The 24020-nt window shown below is 43.5% G+C and overlaps 1 protein-coding gene across 1 annotated transcript in view; it reads left to right on the top strand.

The window, feature by feature from the left end:
* The first annotated feature begins 1760 nt into the window (after positions 1 to 1760).
* LOC139577256 (pikachurin) overlaps positions 1761 to 24020 on the top strand; it is a 40120-nt gene continuing 17860 nt past the window's right edge. Inside the window, exons 1-9 of the mRNA XM_071404243.1 lie at positions 1761 to 2317; positions 7845 to 7954; positions 12421 to 12507; positions 13434 to 13460; positions 14395 to 14512; positions 16412 to 16547; positions 18910 to 19076; positions 21857 to 21972; positions 22738 to 23143. Coding sequence (XP_071260344.1) covers positions 2212 to 2317; positions 7845 to 7954; positions 12421 to 12507; positions 13434 to 13460; positions 14395 to 14512; positions 16412 to 16547; positions 18910 to 19076; positions 21857 to 21972; positions 22738 to 23143 — 1273 coding nt within the window. The 5' untranslated portion in view covers positions 1761 to 2211. The remainder of the gene's footprint in view (positions 2318 to 7844; positions 7955 to 12420; positions 12508 to 13433; positions 13461 to 14394; positions 14513 to 16411; positions 16548 to 18909; positions 19077 to 21856; positions 21973 to 22737; positions 23144 to 24020) is intronic.

Genomic DNA, 24020 nt, shown 5'->3' with positions numbered 1-24020 from the left:
GACACCTACTACCGTACCCTGTTCAAAGGCACTTAAATATTGTGTCTTGTCCATTCACCCTCTGAATGGCACAGATACACAAGCCATGTCTCAGTTGTCTCAAGGTTTAAAAATCCTTCTTTAATCTGTCTCCTCCCCTTTATCTACACGGATTGAAGTGGATTTACAAGTGACATCAATAAGGGATCATAGCTTTCACCTGGATTCACCTGGTCAGTCTATGTCATGGAAAGAGCAGGTGTTCTTCATATTTTTATTGTAGACTAACCCGAGACTGAAGGTGTTCTTAATGTTTTGTCTACTCAGTGTTGACCAACTTTAGACTGTAGGTGTTCTTAATGTTTTGTCTACTCAGTGTAGACTAACCCTAGACTGTATCTCATTCTATTTTACTTTCTTTCATTTTTTCATTTTTTCTATTCGACTTTCTTATCTTGGTTTCATTAGAAAATAAGAGATCAACTTGACTCTCCTATAACCCTATAGAGGAAAAATAGTTGAATATTTCTGTGCTCGGGTAATGAATTCAACAATTTCCTCTCGACTTCTCCTTGTGATTCCTCATTTCCTTCCCAGGCAAGGAAGGTTACATTTGTGGTGACCTGCAGGGAAAGATAATAGAGGTTGAAGAGGAGTGTTAATAAGACTGACCACAGAACAGTCATTGACATTCTCAGTGTAGATTTAACAGACTAATCCCACAACGTGGATTTTACACCGAGCAAGGTGTATCTGTGCCATGTTAGAATAATATAATGTGTTTGACATAGATTTACGTCCTAAATGGCACCCTATTACCAATATTGTGCACTACTGTGACCAGAGCTCTATTGGCCTTCGTCAAAAGTAGTGTAGCTAATATATAGGGAATACGGTGCCATTTGGGACTCACGTCATGGAATAATTAAAACGGTTTGATACGGGACATTTGGGACTCACATCATGGAATAATTCAAACGGTTTGATACGGGACATTTGGTGGAGGAATAGAAAGGAAGCCTCTGAACTTTATGATGAGTAGGATTATCACAACAGAGTAGACATCTTCTATCCTATGAAGAGCTTTGATTGGATTTATTATGTTATTAAAATGATCGGAGGTAGTTATTAATCCTATCCATTATGGGGTTCCGATGTGTGTGTGTGTGTGTGTGTGAGAGAGCGCTATACTAGACAACATGCAGCGCTACAGCAAATATTAACCTCCTAATTCTACATTTCACATGTTCCTTCGTTTCGATTAGAGCTGTTTCAATTGCTACACGGCTTTGCAAGATGGCCTCTGTTTTCAATAAAATAATAATACATTTCCCGGCGAAATAAGACATGAGTTCTTCATGGGATTATTCTATGGGGGGGGGGGGGGGGGGGGAATTGGCAAATTTACTTAAGCCATGTGGCTGATCTCCCCAGAAAACGTATCTATCAGTGAGCATTAACACACAGCGAGAGAACCCAAGTAATTTCCCTCAAGACAATTGAGTTTACCAATCAGTCCTCTTACATGGTCAAATTAGTTATACCCGAGTCAGCGAGTCATTGTTTTGAAATTAGAGTCAGCACTACATACCTATGGCAGGCTACAATACCTTTATTAAAACCGACTTCTCTTTAAAAGTTCATATGAAATATTGAATTCAATTAATGAATTCATGGTTTATTTGTTTTCTATTACGCGCGCGTCAGTGTGTTTCTATATTAGTCTGAGTGGCTGTAGTGAGCTGCCAAGTCTCCAGCTGGGTGGATTAGACTCCTGTTATCCTCTTAGCTCTAAATGTCCCCACGTTTCGTCTCTCCTCTGCCATTTCGCAAACTTCTAAATCACAAGACGAATGACAAGAAGAAGAGTGTCGCGCGTAAAATTAGTACGAACTCGGAATTCCAGATTGTGTTTTTTTTTACGTTTACGCAGGACACTTGTCTCCATTTGCCGTCGACAATGTCACAGTAACTCGTGGTGCGTTCAACTGATCTTAATAGCTTACAATCTTATCCGTGTCAAACCTCAGTTGCCTTCCAAACATAATTACCTTTTCATTTGCGTTCTTTGGGAGCAGGTTGTGAGGAACTTTGAATGACTAGTTGTCTTTGTCATCAGAAACTTTGATCAGTTGCGTCTCTCGTCAGTTCTTATAATTAAACGCAAGGAGTTTTTTGTTGTTGCATGTAGCCTAAAATGACCATTTGACCTTTTTAACTTTAGAAAAAGATATGGAGTTTACCAGTAAACAGAGGAGCGTTTTTTATATATTGTTTTTTTCAATATGCATGATCAACGTTTCTTTTTCTGCGAAAAGGACCAACGTTCGAAGATCGGGTAAGTTGACTATTGATCATATTCTCGATTGATATGTAGGCCTTGGTCAAGAGATGTTTCTTCTGATTTTAATAAACATCAAAGAGAAATTCATACATATTATAATTTTGTGAATATTCATTTGGCCTACATCATTTACTGCAGAATCAAAAGGAACTATGACCAATTTTCTGATTGTCATTTCCACATAGTACATGAATTGTTACATGTTTTGGAATACAGTAGGACAATTAGCCATATTACTATATGGTAATAAACTCATAATAACGCTAATCTGAAACAAGTCTGTGTCATCATACTAGGTGATAGACACATTATCATACTAGGTGACAGACACATTATCATGCTAGGTGACAGACACATTCTCATACTAGCTGCCAAGTGCCAGGCACATGTCAGTGTTGTTTCTGTCAGTGAGGAAGGGGATTTGCAGAAGTACACAATTTATACTGAGTAGTAGTGGAGGAGAGAATAGGAGAGAGCTTGTCTAGAGGAACATGGTATATATGGTGTACATAATGTTGTATGCCTTGATTTACCACATGAGGACCTTTGGATACCCAAAGACTCCTGTGCTGAGCACACATGCTGCATTTGTTATTAAATGGGCACACAGAGGCGTTACACCTCCCTTCCTCCATTTTACACATCCCTTACCAGCTACAGTTTGTCTAACCACTGTATTACATGCGTCATAAAAAATGCACAGCCCTTGAAACGTAAAACATAAAAATGTGCCCTCTTGTACTTATTAACAAAGTGATACGATTGCAGAGTGACGTCTATTACTCTGGTAAAAAAATGTGTCTACAAGAGTCTGGTAGCCGAAACCTACTGCCCTAGACCTACTGTATAATGTATTGTAAACTTACTGCACCAGACCTACAGTATAATGTAATGTAAACTTACTGCACCAGACCTACTGTATAATGTGATGTAAACTTACTGCACCAGACCTACAGTATAATGTGATGTAAACTTACTGCACCAGACCTACTGTATAATGTGATGTAAACTTACTGCACCAGACCTACTGTATAATGTAATGTAAACTTACTGCACCAGACCTACTGTATAATGTATTGTAAACTTACTGCACCAGACCTACTGAATAATGTGATGTAAACTTACTGCACCAGACCTACTGTATAATGTGATGCAAACTTACTGCACCAGACCTACAGTATAATGTGATGTAAACTTACTGCACCAGACTGACTAAAATGAGTTCCAAGTTAAAATGTCTCTCTTACTGTAATAGTAGCAGTCAAAGAACGACATCCTTGGATGTGCCTTACTCTGTTGTTAAATCAATCAATCAATCAATCAATCAATCAATCAATCAATCAATCAATCAATCAATCAAATGTATTTATAAGGCCCTTTTTACATAAGCAGTTGTCACAAAGTGCTTATACAGAAACCCAGCCTACTTTTATAACACCTCACAGGTGTTATTTAAGTCAGTTAGTCATTTGACATTTATCTCAATTAGTAACCGTTAACTTGTGGCCTGCTCGCTGGCCATCAGTGATCATTATCACTATAGAGGAACATTCAGAATGTTTTCAGTGTGTTCATTTTACTGCAGCTTGGTGACCTGATGTTGGTCAGCAGGAGTATATCGGAGCATACCCTCATCATCAACAACAAATATGTCTTTCAGGGATATTAAGTGCTACAATGTTTGGGTTCTAGTCTACTGTGACTTTCTCTATTTCCTGTGATAGTGTGTTGCTCTGTCCGCCTGACCTCTAAGCCTTTTGGATTGACACTATTATATATCTCCCTGTAGTGTAGACTGAACTCAGAGCAGTTGTTTCTGACACACAGCTTGTATCCTGATCTCTTTCGGGCGGCGACGGCTGTATGTCTTTGTATTCTGCGGTGTGTTTCCAGTCATTCTGATCACATTCTACGAGGAGGTTGACAGGGACGTGTCCACATGAATCACATCCCCTCTAAAACACAAGACTGGGGCAGCGTCCCAAATCGCATCCTTTTCCCTACATAGTGCTACATAGGGAATAGTGTGGCATTTGAGACACAGTCGACACTCTTAGAAGAAAAAGGTGCTATCTAGAACCTAAAATTATTATTTTGGATTTCCCCATAGGAGAACCCCTCGAAGAATCCTTTTTGGCTCCGGGTAGAACCATTTTGCACAAAGGGTTCTACATGAACCCAAAATGATTCTACCTGGAGCCAAAAATGTTCTAACTGGAAAAAAGGGTTCTCCTATGGGGACAGCTGAAGAACCCTGTTGGAACCCTTTTTTCTAAGAGTGTAGGAGTACTGCGGCATCTGAAGAACGACGGACTCCTCCTAATTTAGCCTTAAAGCAGGGATCATCAACTAGATTCAGCTGCCGTTTTTGCACGATTTTTATTTGAGCGGCTGGTCAGTGGACCGGAACATAATTACAAATAGTTTGTAGACTTCAAATTGACCGCAAGAAGCCCAAACAGATATAATATTTGACTGAAACATAATAATTTCAAACATTGCTTACATTTGCATGGTCACATATATCTCTCTATAATGCGTAGGAATACTTTGGAACAGATTGCCAAAATTAAAATCACTTGGAGCTGATTTATTAGTGTTTTTATGGTCTTATATGTCCAACAACAACAACAACAACCATGCCTTAAAAGCCAGTTGGGGAACCCTGCCTTAAAAGCCAGTTGAGGAACCATGCCTTAAAGGCCAGTTGGGGAACCATGCCTTAAAAGCCAGTTGGGGAACCATGCCTTAAAGGCCAGTTGGGGAACCCTGCCTTAAAGGCCAGTTGGGGAACCCTGCCTTAAAAGCCAGTTGAGGAACCCTGCCTTAAAGGCCAGTTGGGGAACCCTGCCTTAAAGGCCAGTTGGGGAACCCTGCCTTAAAGGCCAGTTGGGGAACCCTGCCTTGAAAGCCAGTTGGGGAACCCTGCCTTAAAGGCCAGTTGGGGAACCCTGCCTTGAAAGCCAGTTGGGGAACCCTGCCTTAAAGGCCAGTTGGGTAACCCTGCTTTAAAGGCCAGTTGGGTAACCCTGCCTTTAAGGCCAGTTGGGGAACCATGCCTTAAAGGCCAGTTGGGGAACCCTGCCTTAAAGGCCAGTTGGGGAACCCTGCCTTAAAGGCCAGTTGGGGAACCCTGCCTTAAAGGCCAGTTGGGGAACCCTGCCTTAAAGGCCAGTTGGGGAACCATGCCTTAAAGGCCAGTTGGGGAACCCTGCCTTAAAGGCCAGTTGGGGAACCCTGCCTTAAAGGCCAGTTGGGGAACCATGCCTTAAAGGCCAGTTGGGGAACCATGCCTTAAAGGCCAGTTGGGGAACCCTGCCTTAAAGGCTAGTTGGGGAACCCTGCCTTAAAGGCCAGTTGGGGAACCCTGCCTTAAAGGCCAGTTGGGGAACCCTGCCTTAAAGGCCAGTTGGGGAACCCTGCCTTAAAGGCCAGTTGGGGAACCCTGCCTTAAAAGCCAGTTGGGGAACCCTGCCTTAAAGGCCAGTTGGGGAACCATGCCTTAAAGGCCAGTTGGGGAACCATGCCTTAAAGGCCAGTTGGGGAACCCTGCCTTAAAGGCCAGTTGGGGAACCCTGCCTTAAAGGCCAGTTGGGGAACCCTGCCTTAAAGGCCAGTTGGGGAACCCTGCCTTAAAGGCCAGTTGGGGAACCCTGCCTTAAAGGCCAGTTGGGGAGCCCTGCCTTAAAGGCCAGTTGGGGAACCATGCCTTAAAGTCCAGTTGGGGAACCCTGCCTTAAAGGCCAGTTGGGGAACCCTGCCTTAAAGGCCAGTTGGGGAACCCTGCCTTAAAGGCCAGTTGGGGAACCCTGCCTTAAAGGCCAGTTGGGGAACCCTGCCTTAAAGGCCAGTTGGGGAACCCTCTTTAAAAAGGCTAGTTGGGGAACCCTGCCTTAAAGGCCAGTTGGGTAACCCTGCTTTAAAGGCCAGTTGGGTAACCCTGCCTTAAAGGCCAGTTGGGGAACCCTCTTTAAAAAGGCTAGTTGGGGAACCCTGCCTTAAAGTCTTGCAAAGTTGCCTTTTTGTCTTCTTCAGAAAAACATAGTAGCTTGAGGAAAGGGGGAAAAAATGATGATTGACAAACTCTTGTGTGACAACAAGGGGCTTTTTTATCCTAGACGCTGCACAGTCTTGGTGTAACGTACCGGGGAAATGCTTTGTAACATCCTAAAAACTATCCTAAACCACTACATCTTACTGCAGACCCCCACATTATCACATCATGTACTGTCTGCTTGGAGATCCATGAGCATTCTATTCTATTCTATAATTTCAATTCTATTAAATTTGATTCTAAGAATCAGTTCTACATGACCTACTCGAGTGCACCTGGGGACAGGAACAAGTCAACTTCACATGCGGCATTTTCTGCTCAGAGAGCAGTGCAGGCTCCCTACATGTCCTTTCCATTTGGCCATGGAGGTCTGCTCCCTATCAGACATTTACCCCAGTGGAAATATGTCCTTGCTTGGCCCTCTTCTCCTCTCCCCTCCCTTCCTGTCCTCTCCCCTCCCCTCCTCTCCACCTCCCCTCTTCTCCTCTCCACCTCCCCTCCCCTCTTCTCCTCTCCACCTCCCCTCCCCTCCCCTCTTCTCCTCTCCCCTCCCCTCCTCTCCTCTCCTCTCACTGCTCTGGAAAGGTCTGTTCTAAGTGCAGTGCTGACATTAGGTTCCAGCAAGTGAGTCATAGTGGAAGTTTTGGTACATGTATCTACTATGTAGTGTTTTATTCTGGCTGCCTGGGTCTGTTTGTATCCCAAATGGCACCCTATTCCCTACATAGTGCACTACCCATGGGCAATGGTCAAAAGTAGTGCACTATATAGGGAATAGGATGCCATTTCAGCGCTCAGAGATCCATTCAGACAGAAAGGGTACCAAGTTATGTGTCCTCTTCAGGAGCCACACTGATGACGCAAGTGTTAACTCTCCACACTTTCACATCAGGGAAAATAATTAGGCAAAGACCAATGAGACCATCAGCATCACAAGGAATTTACCATGAAGAATGGGTCTGATTGTGATTATTAGCCATGGCAGAGCGAATGCATCTTTTGTGTCATCATTCAATAAGCCTTATTAAAGGTGCTGTCTGAAATATAAATTAAATCACCTCGGAAGTCTGGGGTGTGGAATGACACCATTATTTTGGTCACTTCCACACCCCAGACTTGCATCAGAGCTTTATTCTATGGGTGCTTACTCAGAAGGGCATTATATGAAGAGATTCATTAGGTCTTCTGAAAATTCTGGTAGTCTGCAGATGCATTGTCATGTCAAATATTAGCAGTGTATCTGTTGCGGCAGTCAAACACATCATTTTTATAACAGCATGTGTGCGTTTTGACTCTTGAACTCATTCACAGAGGGACAGTATTTGTACTGTATTTATGATTACATATTGGTTGTAGATCACTCTTACTTGTTGCTTCTTGGATTGTGATTGACCTGTAACCTCTAATGAGTCCCACTGCCTTTTCACTTTGACCCATTGTGATGACATCATTTCCTGGCCCATACAGAGCGCCTCAGCCCTCCATTGGACATCCAGTTGGAGATGGTGAACTGCACAGCCGTCAGTGTGCGCTGGAAGATGCCCCGGCGTCATGTTAGCACCATCACAGGCTACAAGGTAACAATTGGCTTACATACACCAACACAGTGGTCACGTTTCAGGCCGACCACTTTGCAGTCGTCTGTCACATCTCACAGTGCCTGGTTTAACATATCAGCCGAGCACATCATATGATATTGCAATCTGATACCCGCATCAGCTCGACAGCAATGTAGTGGGTCTGGAACGTGACCATACACAGTACATGGAACGCGGTGTGCAGTTCACTACCCATAACAGATGGATGTTTTCAAGCAGACTTATTTGTTTAATGTTACATGACTTGAGGTCAAGCATAACTGTCTCTATCTGCAACTGTGTGAATGGTAGCATCCCAAATGGCATCCTATTCCCTATATAGTGCACTACTTTGGACCAGAGCCCTATTCCCTTTATAGTGCACTACTTTGGACCAGAGCCCTATCCCCTTTATAGTGCACTACTTTGGACCAGAGCTCTATTCCCTTTATAGTGCACTACTTTGGACCAGAGCCCTATTCCCTTTGTAGTGCACTACTTTGGACCAGAGCTCTATTCCCTTTATAGTGCACTACTTTGGACCCGAGCCCTATTCCCTTTATAGTGCACTACTTTGGACCAGAGCCCTATTCCCTTTATAGTGCACTACTTTGGACCAGAGCTCTATTCCCTTTATAGTGCACTACTTTGGACAAGAGCCCTATTCCCTTTATAGTGCACTACTTTGGACCAGAGCCCTATTCCCTTTATAGTGCACTACTTTGGACCAGAGCCCTATTCCCTTTATAGTGCACTACTTTGGACCAGAGCTCTATTCCCTTTATAGTGCACTACTTTGGACAAGAGCCCTATTCCCTTTATAGTGCACTACTTTGGACCAGAGCTCTATTCCCTTTATAGTGCACTACTTTGGACCAGAGCCCTATTCCCTTTATAGTGCACTACTTTGGACCAGAGCCCTATTCCCTTTATAGTGCACTACTTTGGACCAGAGCCCTATTCCCTTTATAGTGCACTACTTTGGACCAGAGCTCTATTCCCTTTATAGTGCACTACTTTGGACCAGAACTCTATTCCCTTTATAGTGCACTACTATATAGCCCTCTGGGCCCTGGTCAAAAGTAGGGCTGGGAATTGCCCGGGACCTCACGATACTTAGGTACCGATACGATATGTATTGCGATTCTCATGATTCTATACGATGTTCCAAACATATTGCTCACTATATGTCCCGGGAAAAGGCAGTTAACCAACTGTTCCCCGGGCGCCGAAAACGTGGATGTCGATTTAAGGCAGCCCCCCACACCTCTCTGATTCAGAGGGGTTGGGTTAAATGTGGAAGACACATTTCAGTTGAATGCATTCAGTTGTACAACTGACTAGGTATCCCCCTTTCCATAATAAGCACGGTGGTGGATGTTTGCTGCAGAGAGAACATGAGAACATGAGTTTTGATTAGTCATGGAGAAGTCATAGAAATAAAAGACATATTGAACCACTATTGAAGATGGAAAACATGCTACAGGATCAAAAATATAGTTTAGTTGTAGGTACAGCCTACTAGCACTTGCTAACGCTACCTAGCAAAAAATATATATTTACAGTGCCTTTGGGAAAGTCATCAGACCCCTTAACTTTTTATTATTCTAAAATTGATTAAATAAATAAAAATTCCTCAGCAATCTACACACAATACCCCATAATGACAAAGCAAAAACAAGTTTTGAGAAATGTTATAAAATTGACAAAAAAAAAATAATAATAATAATAATAAGTATTTAGACCCTGAGACTCAAATTGAGCTCAGGTACATCCTGTTTCCATTGATCATACTTGAGATTTTTCTACAACTTGATTGGAGTCCACCTGTGATAAATTCTATTGATTGGACAGGATTTGTAAAGGCACACACCTATCTATATAAGGTCCCACAGTTGGCAGTGCATGTCAGAGCAAAAACCAAGCCGTGAGGTCAAAGGAATTGTCCGTAGAGCTCCGAGAGAGGATTCTTTTGAGGCACAGATCTGGGGAAGGGTACCAAAAACATGTCTGCAGCATTGAAGTCCCCAAGAACACAGTGGCATAAGTTTGGAACAACCAAGACTCATCCTAGAGCTGGCCGCCCGGGCAAACTGAGCAATCAGGGGAGAAGGGCCTTGGTCAGGGAGGTGACCAAGAACCCGATGGTCACTCTGACAGAGCTCTAGAGGTCCTCTGTGGAGATGGGAGACTCTTCCAGAAGGACAACCATCTCTGCAGCACTCCACCAATCAGGCCTTTATGGTTGAGAAGCCAGACGGAACACACTTCCCAGTAAAAGGCCCATGACAGTCCGCTTGGAGTTTGCCAAAAGGCACCCAAAGACTCTCAGACCATGAGAAACAAGATTGTCTGGTCTGATGAAACAAAGATTGAACTCTTTGTCCTGAATGCCAAGCGTCACGTCTGGAGGAAACCTGGCACCATCCGAATGGTGAAGCACGGTGGTGGCAGCATCATGCTGTGGGGTGTTTTTCAGTGGCAGGGACTGGTAGCTAGTCAGGGTCGAGGCAAAGATGAACGGAGCAAAGTACAGAGAGATCCTTGATGAAAACCTACTCCAGAGCACTCAGGACCTCAGACTGGGGTGAAGGTTCACCTTCTAACAGGACAATGACCCTAAACACACAGCCAAGACAATGCAGGAGAGGCTTCGGCACAAGTCTCTGAATGTCCTTGAGTGGCCCAGCCAGAGCCTGGACTTGAACATGATAGAACATCTCTGGAGAGACCTGAAAATAGCTGTGCAGCAACGCTCCCCATCCAACCTGACAGAGCTTGGGAGGATCTGCAGAGAAGAATGGGAGAAACTCCGCAAATACAGGTCTGTCAAGCTTGTAGCGTCATACCCAAGAAGACTCAAGGCTGTAATCGCTGCCAAAGGTGCTTCAACAAAGTACTGAGTAAAGGGTCTGAATTTTTATGTAAATGTCATTTTTCAGTTTTTTATAAATTAGCAAACATTTCTTAAAACCTGTTTTTGCTTTGTCATTATGGGGTATTGTGTGTAGATTGATGAGGGAAAAAAACGATTTAATACATTTTAGAATAAGGCTGTAACGTAACAAAATGTGGAAAAAGTCAAGGGGTTTGAATACTTTCCGAATTAACTGTACATACACTGAACAAAAATATAAACCAACATGCAACAATTTCAAAGATTTTACTGAGTTAAAGTTCATATAAGGGATTCAGTCAATTAAAATAAATTCATTAGGCCCTAATCTATGGATCTGTGTGTTCAGTGTGTATATATATATTTTTTTAAATATATAAACATTGTGATATGTAACTGTATCGATGTTTCCCCCATCACTACTCAAAGTAGTACACTAAGTAGGGAATAGTGTGCCATTTGGGACACACAGTGTTTCTTATTTGACAGCAGTCTGATGACCTTGTGGTGAACGTCAGCTAAGGCCTCATTACCATCGTGGATCAAGAAGCATTGATGCTCCTGTTTCTCCTCTCAAACTGACATAAAGTGAAGAGAGAATACTGTTTCTGCTCCTCATTCACATAAAGAGAAGAGAGGATACTATTTCTGCTCCTCATTCACATAAAGAGAATAGAGGATACTGTTTCTGCTCCTCATTCACATAAAGAGAAGAGAGGATACTGTTTCTGCTCCTCATTCACATAAAGAGAAGAGAGGATACTGTTTCTGCTCCTCATTCACATAAAGAGAAGAGAGGATACTGTTTCTGCTCCTCATTCACATAAAGAGAAGAGAGGATACTGTTTCTGCTCCTCATTCACATAACGGGAACCTTATTGTACTGGACCCAGGCTTTAGCTGTGAAACACGTACACACACACACAAACAAACACACACACACACACAAACAAACACACACACACACACACACACACACACACACACACACACACACACACACACACACACACACACACACACACACACACACACACACACACACACACACACACACACACACACACACACACACACAAGCACATGCACATGCACACACACACCTGCATACATACCATTCATGTGCGCACACACACACACACACACACACACACACACACACACACACACACACACACACACACACACACACACACACACACACACACACACACACACGCACACGCACATGCACACACACACCTGCATACATACCATTCATGTGCGCACACACACACACACACACACACACACACACACACACACACACACACACACACACACACACACACACACACACACACACACACACACACACACACACACACACACACACACACACACACACACACACGCACCCTCTGCCATACACTATCCCACTTACCATTCTCTCCACTTCACAGAAGGGCACTTCACCTTGTTGCCACCTTGTACATTTTCTAAGCCTGACGATAGTATACTGCACAATCTTGAACACAGGCTGTGTGTGCGTGTGTGTGTGTGCGTTCGTATGTATGTGTGTGTTTGTCAGGTGTTCTACACAGAGATGAGGAACAGTCGGCCAGTGAGTACTGCCGTGACGCTGGAGGTGCCTCTCAGTCTGGACATGCTGACCACCGTAAGTAACGTGTCCTCTCCTCAGAGTGATGGCAGTGATACTGTTAGCTGTATATGTATGGACGTGTCCTTACAGTAACCATAACAGTGTGGCCGTGTCCTTACAGTAACCATAACAGTATGGACGTGTCCTTACAGTAACCTTAACGGTATGGACATGCCCTTACAGTAACAGTATGGTGGACTTGTCCTTACAGTAACCTTAATGGTATGGACATGTCCTTACAGTAACAGTATGGATGTGTCCTTACAGTTACCATAACAGTATGGATGTGCCCTTACAGTAACTCTAACAGTATGGACATGTCCTTACAGTAACCTTAATGGTATGGACTTGTCCTTACCGTAACGGTAACAGTATGGGCGTGTCCTTACAGTAACAGTATGGTGGACTTGTCCTTACAGTAACTGTAACAGTATGGACATGTCCTTACAGTAACAGTATGGATGTGTCCTTACAGTAACTCTAACAGTATGGATGTTTCCTTACAGTAACCATAACAGTATGGACATGTCCTTACAGTAACAGTATGGACGTGTCCTTACAGGAACTATAACTGTATGGACGTGTCCTTACAGTAACTCTAACAGTATGGACGTGTCCTTACAGTAACCTTAATGGTATGGACTTGTCCTTACAGTAACTGTAACAGTATGGATGTGTCCTTAAAGTAAATCTAACAGTATGGACGTGTCCTTTACAGTAATTCTAACAGTATGGATTTGTCCTTACAGTAATTGAACAAATAAATGGGTGATAGAAGTAGATGATTAGGCATCTGGTGGAATTCTTTTAAAAGTATACGTTTTTTTATCCGTTTTGAGTAGGTCACATAATGTTTCTTGGAAAACAAATAGTTGACTGTTTTATCCTACTTAATCCAACATAATTTATTATTTATTATTTTGGCTCTTATTCTCTCTTAGGGGCAATTGGATGGACAAGCAAGTTTTGTAAGTAGTATTCAGACAGAACTGTGCTACTTGTGCCAAACATATTTGAGTGTAAAACTTTAAAGTTACATAATTGTTGTCTAATGTAATCTTATCCACAGCCTTTGTATGTACAGTACCAGTAAAAAGTTTGGACACACCTACTCATTCAAGTGTTTTTCTTTATTTTTACTATTTTCTACATTGTAGAATAAAGGTGAAGACATCAAAACTATGAAATAACACATATGGAATCATGTAGTAACCAAAAAAGTGTTGAACAAATAAAAATATATTTATATTTGAGATTCTTCAAAGTAGCAACCCTTTGCCTTGATGACAGCTTTGCACACTCTTGGCATTCTCTCTACCAGCTTCATGAGGTAGTCACCTGGAATGGATTTCAATTAACAGGTGTGCCTTGTTAAAAGTTAATTTGTGAAATTTCTTTCCTTCTTAATGCATTTGATCCAATCAGTTGCGTTGTGACAAGGTAGGGTTGGTATACAGAAGATGGTAAAAGACCAAGTACATATTATGGCAAGAACAGCTCAAATAAGCAAAGAGAAACTACAGTCCATCATTACTTTAAGACATGAAGGTCAGTCAATCGGGGAAATTTCAAGAACTTTTAAAGTTTCTTCAAATGCAGTCGCAAAAACCATCAAGCGTTATGATGAAACTGGCTCTCATGAGGACCGCCACAGGAAAGGAAGACCCAGAGTTACCTCTGCTGCAGAGGATAAGTTCATTAGAGTTACCAGCCTCAGAAATTGCAGTTCAAATAAATGCTTTACAGAGTTCAAGTAACAGACACATCTCAACATCAACTGTTCAGAGGACACTGCATGAATCAGGCCTTCATGGTCAAATTGCTGCAAAGAAACCACTACTAAAGGACCCCAAGTTTCAGAGCAGACAAGCTTACTATACTCTCTCTCACCCTTTTTCCTAGGATGTGGACATTGGTAACCTTAAAGTTGCCACCCAGTACAGAGTTAGTGTTGGTGCGTATGGATGGGCAGGCGAGGGCCGACCTAGCATGCCCAGGGACATCAGCACTTCTTTACAAGGTAATCAAGGGTGACAGCAGAGGTGACAGCAAAGGTGACCACAATACTGTGCTGTATTTTTATTTTTTTATTTTTACTCTACAAGCTAGACCTGTCTGAGGTGTGCTGTCACTGCTTATCCATATATTTTATACTTATATATTCTTATCCCATTCCTTTACTAGATTGTGTGTATTAGGTTTTGTTGTGGAATTTGTTAGATATTAGGTTTTGTTGTGGAATTGTTAGATATTACCTGTTAGATACTGCTACACTGTCAGATCTAGAAGCATAAGCATTTCACTACACTCACAATAACATCTGCTAACCATGTGTATGTGGCCAATAACATCTGCTAACCATGTGTATGTGATCAATAACATCTGCTAACCATGTGTATGTGGTCAATAAAATGGGATTTGATTTGATATGTTAATGCAGTGGTTCCCAAACGTGGGGTCTGAAACTCAAATGAGGTCCCTTGAGAAAATCTGTAATCTTATCAAACAAACTAAGATTCGTTTTTTAGAACACTACCTTTCAGTGTCAACTAAGAAGCTTTTACTCCTTCTACATTATTGTGTGTAAGGATAACCAGCGGGACCTAACATTTTGTGAATAATGAACACACAGCGGTAACTAAGGAATATACATTCTCCAAGTTCGATCCCCTGAATTTTCGAGTGTCAACTTTTTAGTTGTGTGCAGAAAAAGTACAAGAAACCCTGTGTTAATGTCATGTATGGTATACAGTATGTTGTGGTATATTAATGTCATGCATGGTATACAGTATGTGGTGGTATATTAATATCATGTATGGTATACAGTATGTTGTGGTATATTAATATCATGTATGGTATACAGTTTGTGGTGGTATATTAATGTCATGCATGGTATACAGTATGTGGTGGTATATTAATGTCATGTATGGTATACAGTATGTGGTGGTATATTAATGTCATGTATGGTATACAGTATGTGGTGGTATATTAATATCATGTATGGTATACAGTATGTGGTGGTATATTAATATCATGTATGGTATACAGTATGTGGTGGTATATTAATGTCATGTATGGTATACAGTATGTGGTGGTATATTAATATCATGTATGGTATACAGTATGTGGTGGTATATTAATATCATGTATGGTATACAGTATGTGGTGGTATATTAATGTCATGTATGGTATACAGTATGTGGTGGTATATTAATGTCATGTATGGTATACAGTATGTGGTGGTATATTAATATCATGTATGGTATACAGTATGTGGTGGTATATTAATGTCATGTATGGTATACAGTATGTGGTGGTATATTAATATCATGTATGGTATACAGTTTGTGGTGGTATATTAATATCATGTATGGTATACAGTATGTGGTGGTATATTAATGTCATGTATGGTATACAGTATGTGGTGGTATATTAATATCATGTATGGTATACAGTATGTGGTGGTATATTAATATCATGTATGGTATACAGTATGTGGTGGTATATTAATGTCATGCATGGTATACAGTATGTGGTGGTATATTAATATCATGTATGGTATACAGTATGTTGTGGTATATTAATGTCATGCATGGTATACAGTATGTGGTGGTATATTAATATCATGTATGGTATACAGTATGTGGTGGTATATTAATGTCATGTATGGTATACAGTATGTGGTGGTATATTAATGTCATGTATGGTATACAGTATGTGGTGGTATATTAATATCATGTATGGTATGCAGTATGTTGTGGTATATTAATTTTCTTCCTGTTGTTGTTTATTGTTTCCTTCCTTGTAATTCCCCCTCTAGGATGAATTTATTTGACTTTGTAAATCGAGCATGATCTTACATTGAGTTCAGCGGGACATTTAAATGTCACATGACAGGGTTGTTCTTTCCCATCCGCAGAGATGTGTATGCCTCCGTCCCCTCCCACTCAGCCCACTGTCGCGGCCGTATCGGACACAGAGCTTGCGTTGTCGTGGACACAGGGTGAGAGTGAGGGAAGTGCACCAGTTCTACACTTTCTTGTTGCTTACATCAGGTACGTTTATACAGTGACTATTTAGCTTACGCTAGCGGTAAACAATTCTAGTCAGTCTTCTACTTTTTTCTTTAACCTTTATTTAACCAGGTAAGCTAGTTGAGAACAAGTTCTCATTTACAACTGCGACCTGACTAAGATAAAGCAAAGCAGTGCGACAGAAACAACAACACAGAGTTACATGGAATAAACAAGCGTACAGTCAACACAATAGAAAAAAAGAAAGTCTATATACAGTGTGTGCAAATGGCATGAGGAGGTATGAAAATAAATAGGCCATAGTAGCAAAGTAATTACAATTTAGCAGATTAACACTGGAGTGATAGATGAGCAGATGATGATGAGCAGATGATGTTGTGTAAGTAGTGATACTGGTGTGCAAAAGAGCAGCAAAGTAAATAAAAACAATATGGGGATGAGGTAGGTAGATTGGGTGGGCTATTTACAGATGGACTATGTACAGCTGCAGCGATCGGTTAGCTGCTCAGATAGCTGATGTTTAAAGTTAGTTTGGGAAATGTAAGTCTCCAGCTTCAGCGATTTTTGCAATTCAGTCACTGGCAGCAGAGAACTGGAAGGAAAGGCGGCCAAAGGAGGTGTTGGCTTTGGGGATGACCAGTGAGATATACCTGCTGGAGCGCGTGCTACGGGTGGGTGTTGTTATCGTGACCAGTGAGCTGAGATAAGGCGGAGCTTTACCTAGCATAGACGTGTAGATGACCTGGAGCCAGTGGGTCTGGCGACGAATATGTAGCGAGGGCCAGCCGACTAGAGCATACAGGTCGCAGTGGGTGGGTGGTATAAGGGGCTTTTGTGTCAAAACGGATGGCACTGTGATATACTGCATCCAGTTTGCTGAGTAGAGTATTGGAAGCTATTTTGTAGATGACATCACCGAAGTCGAGGATCTGTAGGATAGTCAGTTTTACGAGGGTAAGTTTGGATAAGTCTAGATTTGATTTTGGATTGGAGATGTTTGATATGAGTCTGGAAGAAGAGTTTACAGTCTAGCCAGATACCTAGGTATTTGTTGTTGTCCACGTATTCTAGGTCAGAACCGTCCAGAGTAGTGATGCTAGTCGGGCGGGCGGGTGCGGGCAGCGAACGGTTGAAAAGCATGCATTTGGTTTTGCTAGCGTGTAAGAGCAGTTGGAGGCCACGGAAGGAGTGATTAGGGGAGGGTTCCATCGCGCACTAGCGACTCCTGTGGCGGGTCGGGCGCAGTGCACGCTGACACGGTCGCCAGGTGTACGGTGTTTTCCTCCGACACATTGGTGCGGCTGTCTTCTGGGGTTAAGTGGGCATTGTGTCAAGAAGTAGTGCGACTTGGTTGGGTTGTGTTTTGGAGGCTTTCGACCTTCGCCTCTCCTGACTCCGTAGGGGAGTTGCAGCGATGGGACAAGACTGTAACTACCAATTGGATACCATGAAATTGGGGAGAAAAATAAGAAAGAAAAGACTAGCCCTCTGAAGACAGTAATGTTTTTATACCTTTTTGCAGATTTGTTCCACTCTAGAATGCATGTTTCAGTTTGAATTCTCAACTCTACCAAACTACAGTGGTTCTATTTGAACAGCCGTTTTCTTCACACAGTCCATTTAAAATGAGAAGTATTGATTTAAAAAATAACATTGACTTGAGGAAAGCGAGATGGACAGTATTAAAAGTACCAGCTGTACATGTTCAACTCTGATCACCTCACCCTGCCAAGCAAATTGTCTGATTTGTAATATCCTCATGTTCCCAGCCAATAGAGTAAGATACTGTTTCACGCCTGCTAGAACAAGCAGATACTTGGATTTGGGTTGATCCGTTGCCCGAATTCTAATATCAAATGGCAACTTTGAAAAAAGGTAGAAACGGTTGTTTAAATGGAGCTACATCAATATACGTATCTCTTATATTTTTAGACCACAGCATATTTTCAATTTCATATGAACATTTGCTGAAAACACTATCCCGGTGTTGCCTGCCAATCAGTTGAGAATGAGTTGTGTTTCTGTGTTAAGACGATCTGTGTTGAGACTCAACTTTGACCTGTGAACCGTGTTGGGACTGGAAGTGTGCAGGACAGGTGTGCAGTGCGTGGTGAGAACCCTGTAAGATAACCTGGAAGTTATGCAGTCAGTGGCCCTCTAGTTAAGTAGAGCATGAAGCTGGAGAAACACGCCCGTTAACAAGGTGCAGACTAACACAGACCATGAATTAAGTTGCACACTCCATATTCCTCCCAGTTTAAAAAAATAAATAAATGCATTATTTCATGAGATATAATTTTTTTCTCTCAATGTTTTATATTCTGAATAGTGTTTTAGTCAGTGCACCAGTGTAATTCCTATATGAATGGTCTCCTCTATACAGGCCTGAGATGGACACAGAGTGGACCTACATCAGGGAGCCCATTGAAGCCAACTCCATGGTACTGAAAGGGTTAAGCCCCGACACGGAGTACCAGTTTGTGGTCCGAGCCGCCAACGTCCATGGAGTGAGCCCTCCCAGCGCCATCAACAACCCCATCCGCACCCCTGGTAACTGCCCCGCCACTGTGTGTGCGCGTGTGTGCGTGCGTGCGTGTGTGCGTGCGTGCGTGCCTGCGTGTGTGCGCGCGCACGGAGAGAGAGGTGTGCATGCATAGAGAGCGTATGTGTTTTCTGTCCATTTCTTTAAGTCTATGGAGATAAAGCGATAGACTTAGACCGGGTCCAGAGAATTGTATTTTCCTATTGTTATAATGTAAATTACAATTGGTGTGGTGGGGGGGGGGAAGGGAGGTTTATGGGCTGATTGATATTGACATGAGAGAGAAAGGGGCTGTGTCACAAATGGCACACTATTCCCTACATAGTGCACTACTTTTGACAGATCCCTATGGGCCCTGGTCAAATGTAGTGCACTATATAGAGAATAGGATGCCATTTAGGAGGCTGCCAGAGATAACCCGAGGCTCCGGATCAGTACTGTCTTTATAGGGGAGAGAGGGGCCATGGTAGACTGGCAGTCTATGGGCAAACATTAGCAAGTATGCTTTACTCTGGTGTGTGTGTGCGTGGGCAAGTATGGAAGTGTGTTTTTTGTTTGTTTGCACACACACTGTATTAGGTAAACATAAGGTTATAAATACAGGTTGGAGGTAAGACTCCCAAATAGGTACTGGAGACAAGTTTAACCCTTTATAGAACAGAGAGAGGTTCCTGATGCCATGTTGTGACGAGGACTGTGGGGCCTGTTGTCCTGTCAATCCAACTCCTAGAGCCATGTGGGTGGACGGCTGGCGCGCCGACACATGGTGGCAATCACAGGGTTAAACTGGACTGAATGAAGCATCTTAAGAGAGGCTGTCCCAACACACTGCGTCACAAGCCTGCCCCCCCTCACAGGGCGAAAATCGGGTTACGCCCTGGCCTCATCAGACAGGATTAAGAGCGGGGGGATGGGGGAGGTTTGCCCCCCGCGGGGAAGGGCGGGTTTGTACAGGACTTGACTAGCACCCATATCTCCAAATTACCTCCCTGCATGACCAAAAACATGGGGCACGTGAGGGGAGGGAGGCAGGGAGGGGGGCGTTACACATCCCCACTGTCTTATTTGTAGTTCCCTCCCATAAAACAAAGAATAAAGAGGGCAGGATCATTTTAATGCCACTCATCTTTACCATAACACATTGAGGACTCATTCTGTTTTCACTCTGATTTAAAAAGTTTTCTCCTTACTAAACACAACCCATTTTATTCCCACTTCTACATTATGGTCAATAGTAACCTTACCCCACTCCTACATTATGGTCAGTAGTAACCTTACTCCACTCCTACATTATGGTCAATAGTAACCTTACCCCACTCCTACATTATGGACAGCAGTAACCTTACCTCACTCCTACATTATGGTCAGTAGTAACCTTACCCCACTCCTACATTATGGTCAGCAGTAACCTTACCTCACTCCTACATTGTGGTCAGCAGTAACCTTACTCCACTCCTACATTATGGTCAGCAGTAACCTTACCCCACTCCTACATTATGGTCAGCAGTAACCTTACCCCACTCCTACATTATGGTCAGTAGTAACCTTACCCCACTCCTACATTATGGTCAGTAGTAACCTTACCTCACTTCTACATTATGGTCAATAGTAACCTTACCTCACTTCTACATTATGGTCAGTAGTAACCTTACCCCACTCCTACATTATGGTCAGTAGTAACCTTACCTCACTTCTACATTATGGTCAGTAGTAACCTTACCCCACTCCTACATTATGGTCAGTAGTAACCTTACCTCACTCCTACATTATGGTCAGTAGTAACCTTACCTCACTTCTACATTATGGTCAGTAGTAACCTTACCCCACTCCTACATTATGGTCAGTAGTAACCTTACCTCACTCCTACATTATGGTCAGTAGTAACCTTACCCCACTTCTACATTATGGTCAGTAGTAACCTTACCTCACTCCTACATTATGGTCAGTAGTAACCTTACCTCACTTCTACATTATGGTCAGTAGTAACCTTACCCCACTCCTACATTATGGTCAGTAGTAACCTTACCTCACTCCTACATTATGGTCAGTAGTAACCTTACCCCACTTCTACATTATGGTCAGTAGTAACCTTACCTGACTCCTACGTTATGGTGAGGAGTAATTATTTTGAGTTTGTTCTGCACACACACACACACAAACACACAGCATTATATGTGAAATAAAACATTTAGGTTGGGGATTCTAAACATCATGGTGTTTTTGTTTCCTACTGTCTGGCCGGACTCAGCCTGGTCTCTGTCTGCATGGTCAGTCGTATATCTGGGGGACAGGTTCCAGTATGTGGTGAAACAAGCTCTCTACACTGTGACAGGTAGACCTGGGACAACTACTGTATTAGCCTGGTCCCAGATCTGTTTGTGCTATTATGTAAACTCCTTGTCATGACTTTGACACGACAGCACAAGCTGATCTAGGACCAGGCTACTACTGTATATCATCAATCCCTATAAAGGGGATCATCCACCAACATTTATTAGCTAATCATCATTATCATCCTCAGCACCATGGGCTCCCTGTGTGTTTGCTGCCCACTCGACCAAGTCCCCACCATAGAGTTGGATAGAGTACTTGCCACAAGGCCTGTGTTAGCATGGGCAGCTATTTCCAACTCTATGTCCCCCCACCTGTCCATCTGTCTGGAGAGTCAGACTAACTGTGACATTGTGACTCACTGTGCTCTTGTCATAGTCTCATGATGCCGATATTGTTACTTGTACTGTACACGGTATCGATTTAATTCTATACATAATAGTGTCCATATCCATAGGCACAGCAGAGGTTGGCAGCAGCGGCCATGGCCAGCGCTACATCACAGACGGCAAGATCAAAGATGAAGACGGATTTGACATAGACGACTCTGACTACGATGTCTTCATTGAGGAGGTGGGTCATCATGTACATCAGGGCTCTGGGGTTAAGTTTTCCTTAGGTACAGATCTAGGATCATCTTACCCTCTCTCAATCCTAACCTTAACCATTAGTGGGGGAAAGGAAAAACTGTCCCAAGATCAGTGTCTAGGAGCAAATTCACCCTAGATCGGTCACAGGGGCCCTAGAAACCCAGGAAAGCCACCCTACCAATCTTATCCTTATCTCAGTCATATCCCAATCCGGAAGCTATTCTCAGGGCAAATATTTAACAACCGTATGTTCCAGTTTCCTTTTTCAAAAAGCACTTTCAATGTAGATTATCCATTGAGATTGGTTTTTGGTCCAGGAATAGGGTTCATTTGGGTCCAGGAATAGGGTTCATTTGGGTCCAGGAATAGGGTTCATTTGGGTCCAGGAACAGGGTTCATTTGGGTCCAGGAACAGGGTTCATTTGGGTCCAGGAACAGGGTTCATTTGGGTCCAGGAATAGGGTTCATTTGGGTCCAGGAACAGGGTTCATTTGGGTCCAGGAACAGGGTTCATTTGGGTCCAGGAACAGGGTTCATTTGGGTCCAGGAATAGGGTTCATTTGGGTCCAGGAACAGGGTTAATTTGGGTCCAGGAATAGGGTTAATTTGGGTCCAGGAAAGCAGCTCTATAAGTATAACTATACATTTGGCAACACTGTTTGTTTTAGGCATGCACCCAGTCTGTCCAATAACTAATCCAGCAAACTAAACTAACCGTGGCATCTTGCTCCATCTTGCCGTTTCGAAGCTGAAGCCGTTCCCTGCCATTCCCAACGGTGACAACCAGAGATCCCAGCTCCGTTCCCGGTCTGGAACGCCGTCCTCTCAGCCAGGCGGGAACGTCATCTACAGGATGGGCACGGCCGCACCCAACGCCATCCTCCTCCCCTCACCCCCCTCTGACCCAGAGCTGGGCTCCCCACTTACCCCCGTCACCCCTGAGCTGATCACCATGAGCCCCACCACCGACAGCCCTTCCCCCACCACCCCCACGCCCCCCATGACCCAGTGGATGGGCCCCGTGCCCAGGCTCTACGACCTAGCCTGTGAGGACACGGTGTGCCCCCCCGACAGCTTCTGCCTCAGTGACTACGACAGCGGAGGCTCCCGTTGCCACTGCAACCTGGGCCGCAGTGGTGACATCTGCTCCTACGGTGAGTCAGTCCAGGTCAGGTCAGGTCAGGGGGAGTTAACCCTGTGATGACAGGACTTGGACCTTGGATTAGGACAGGGACTTGCCAGCTTTCTTCTCCCCCTGCTCCTCTTCCTCCTGCTCTTCATGCTTCTCCTCCTCTTGCTTCTCCTCCTCCTGCTCTTCCTCTTCTTCTGCTCCTCTTACTCCTGCTCCTCTTCCTGCTCTTCCTCCTGCTCTTCCTCTTCTTCTGCTCCTCTTGCTCCTCCTCCTCCTTCTGCTCTTCTTACTCCAGCTCCTCCCCCTGCTCCTCCTCCTTCTGCTCTTCCTCTACTTCTGCTCCTCTTCCTGTTTTTCCTCTTCCTCCTGTTTTTCCTCTTCTCCTGCTTTTCCCCCTCCTCCTGCTCCTCCTCTTTCTCCCCTTCCTCCTCTCCTCTTCCTGCTCCTCCTCTTTCTCCCCTTCCTCCTCTCCTCTTCCTGCTCCTCCTCTTTCTCCCCTTCCTCCTCTCCTCTTCCTGCTCCTCCTCTTTCTCCCCTTCCTCCTCTCCTCTTCCTGCTCCTCCTCTTTCTCCCCTTCCTCCTCTCCTCTTCCTGCTCCTCCTCTTTCTCCCCTTCCTCCTCTCCTCTTCCTGCTCCTCCTCAGAAATATACTCAAAGCATCTTATCTCCTGAGTCTTATAAACCCTGACAATAATTTGACTGACTTTATTGAGTGTTTTTAACCCCTCTCCTCGTGGGAGAATGGATCAACCCTGTGCAATCGGAGCGTTCTATCCTCTGTAATTGGTGGTGGTGGGGGGGGGGTACCCCAGAGACAGTGGCTGAGTTTGGGTCTATAGACATCCTTCTGGAAATGATCTGTGTCCTCTCTTTCTCTGAAAACGTCTCTCTAGTGGAGA

This window comes from Salvelinus alpinus, chromosome 5 (genome assembly GCF_045679555.1).
Source record: "Salvelinus alpinus chromosome 5, SLU_Salpinus.1, whole genome shotgun sequence".
Taxonomy (NCBI): domain Eukaryota; kingdom Metazoa; phylum Chordata; class Actinopteri; order Salmoniformes; family Salmonidae; genus Salvelinus; species Salvelinus alpinus.
Note: the sequence above shows the minus strand (reverse complement) of the source record. Positions and strands in the feature narration are given on the sequence as shown.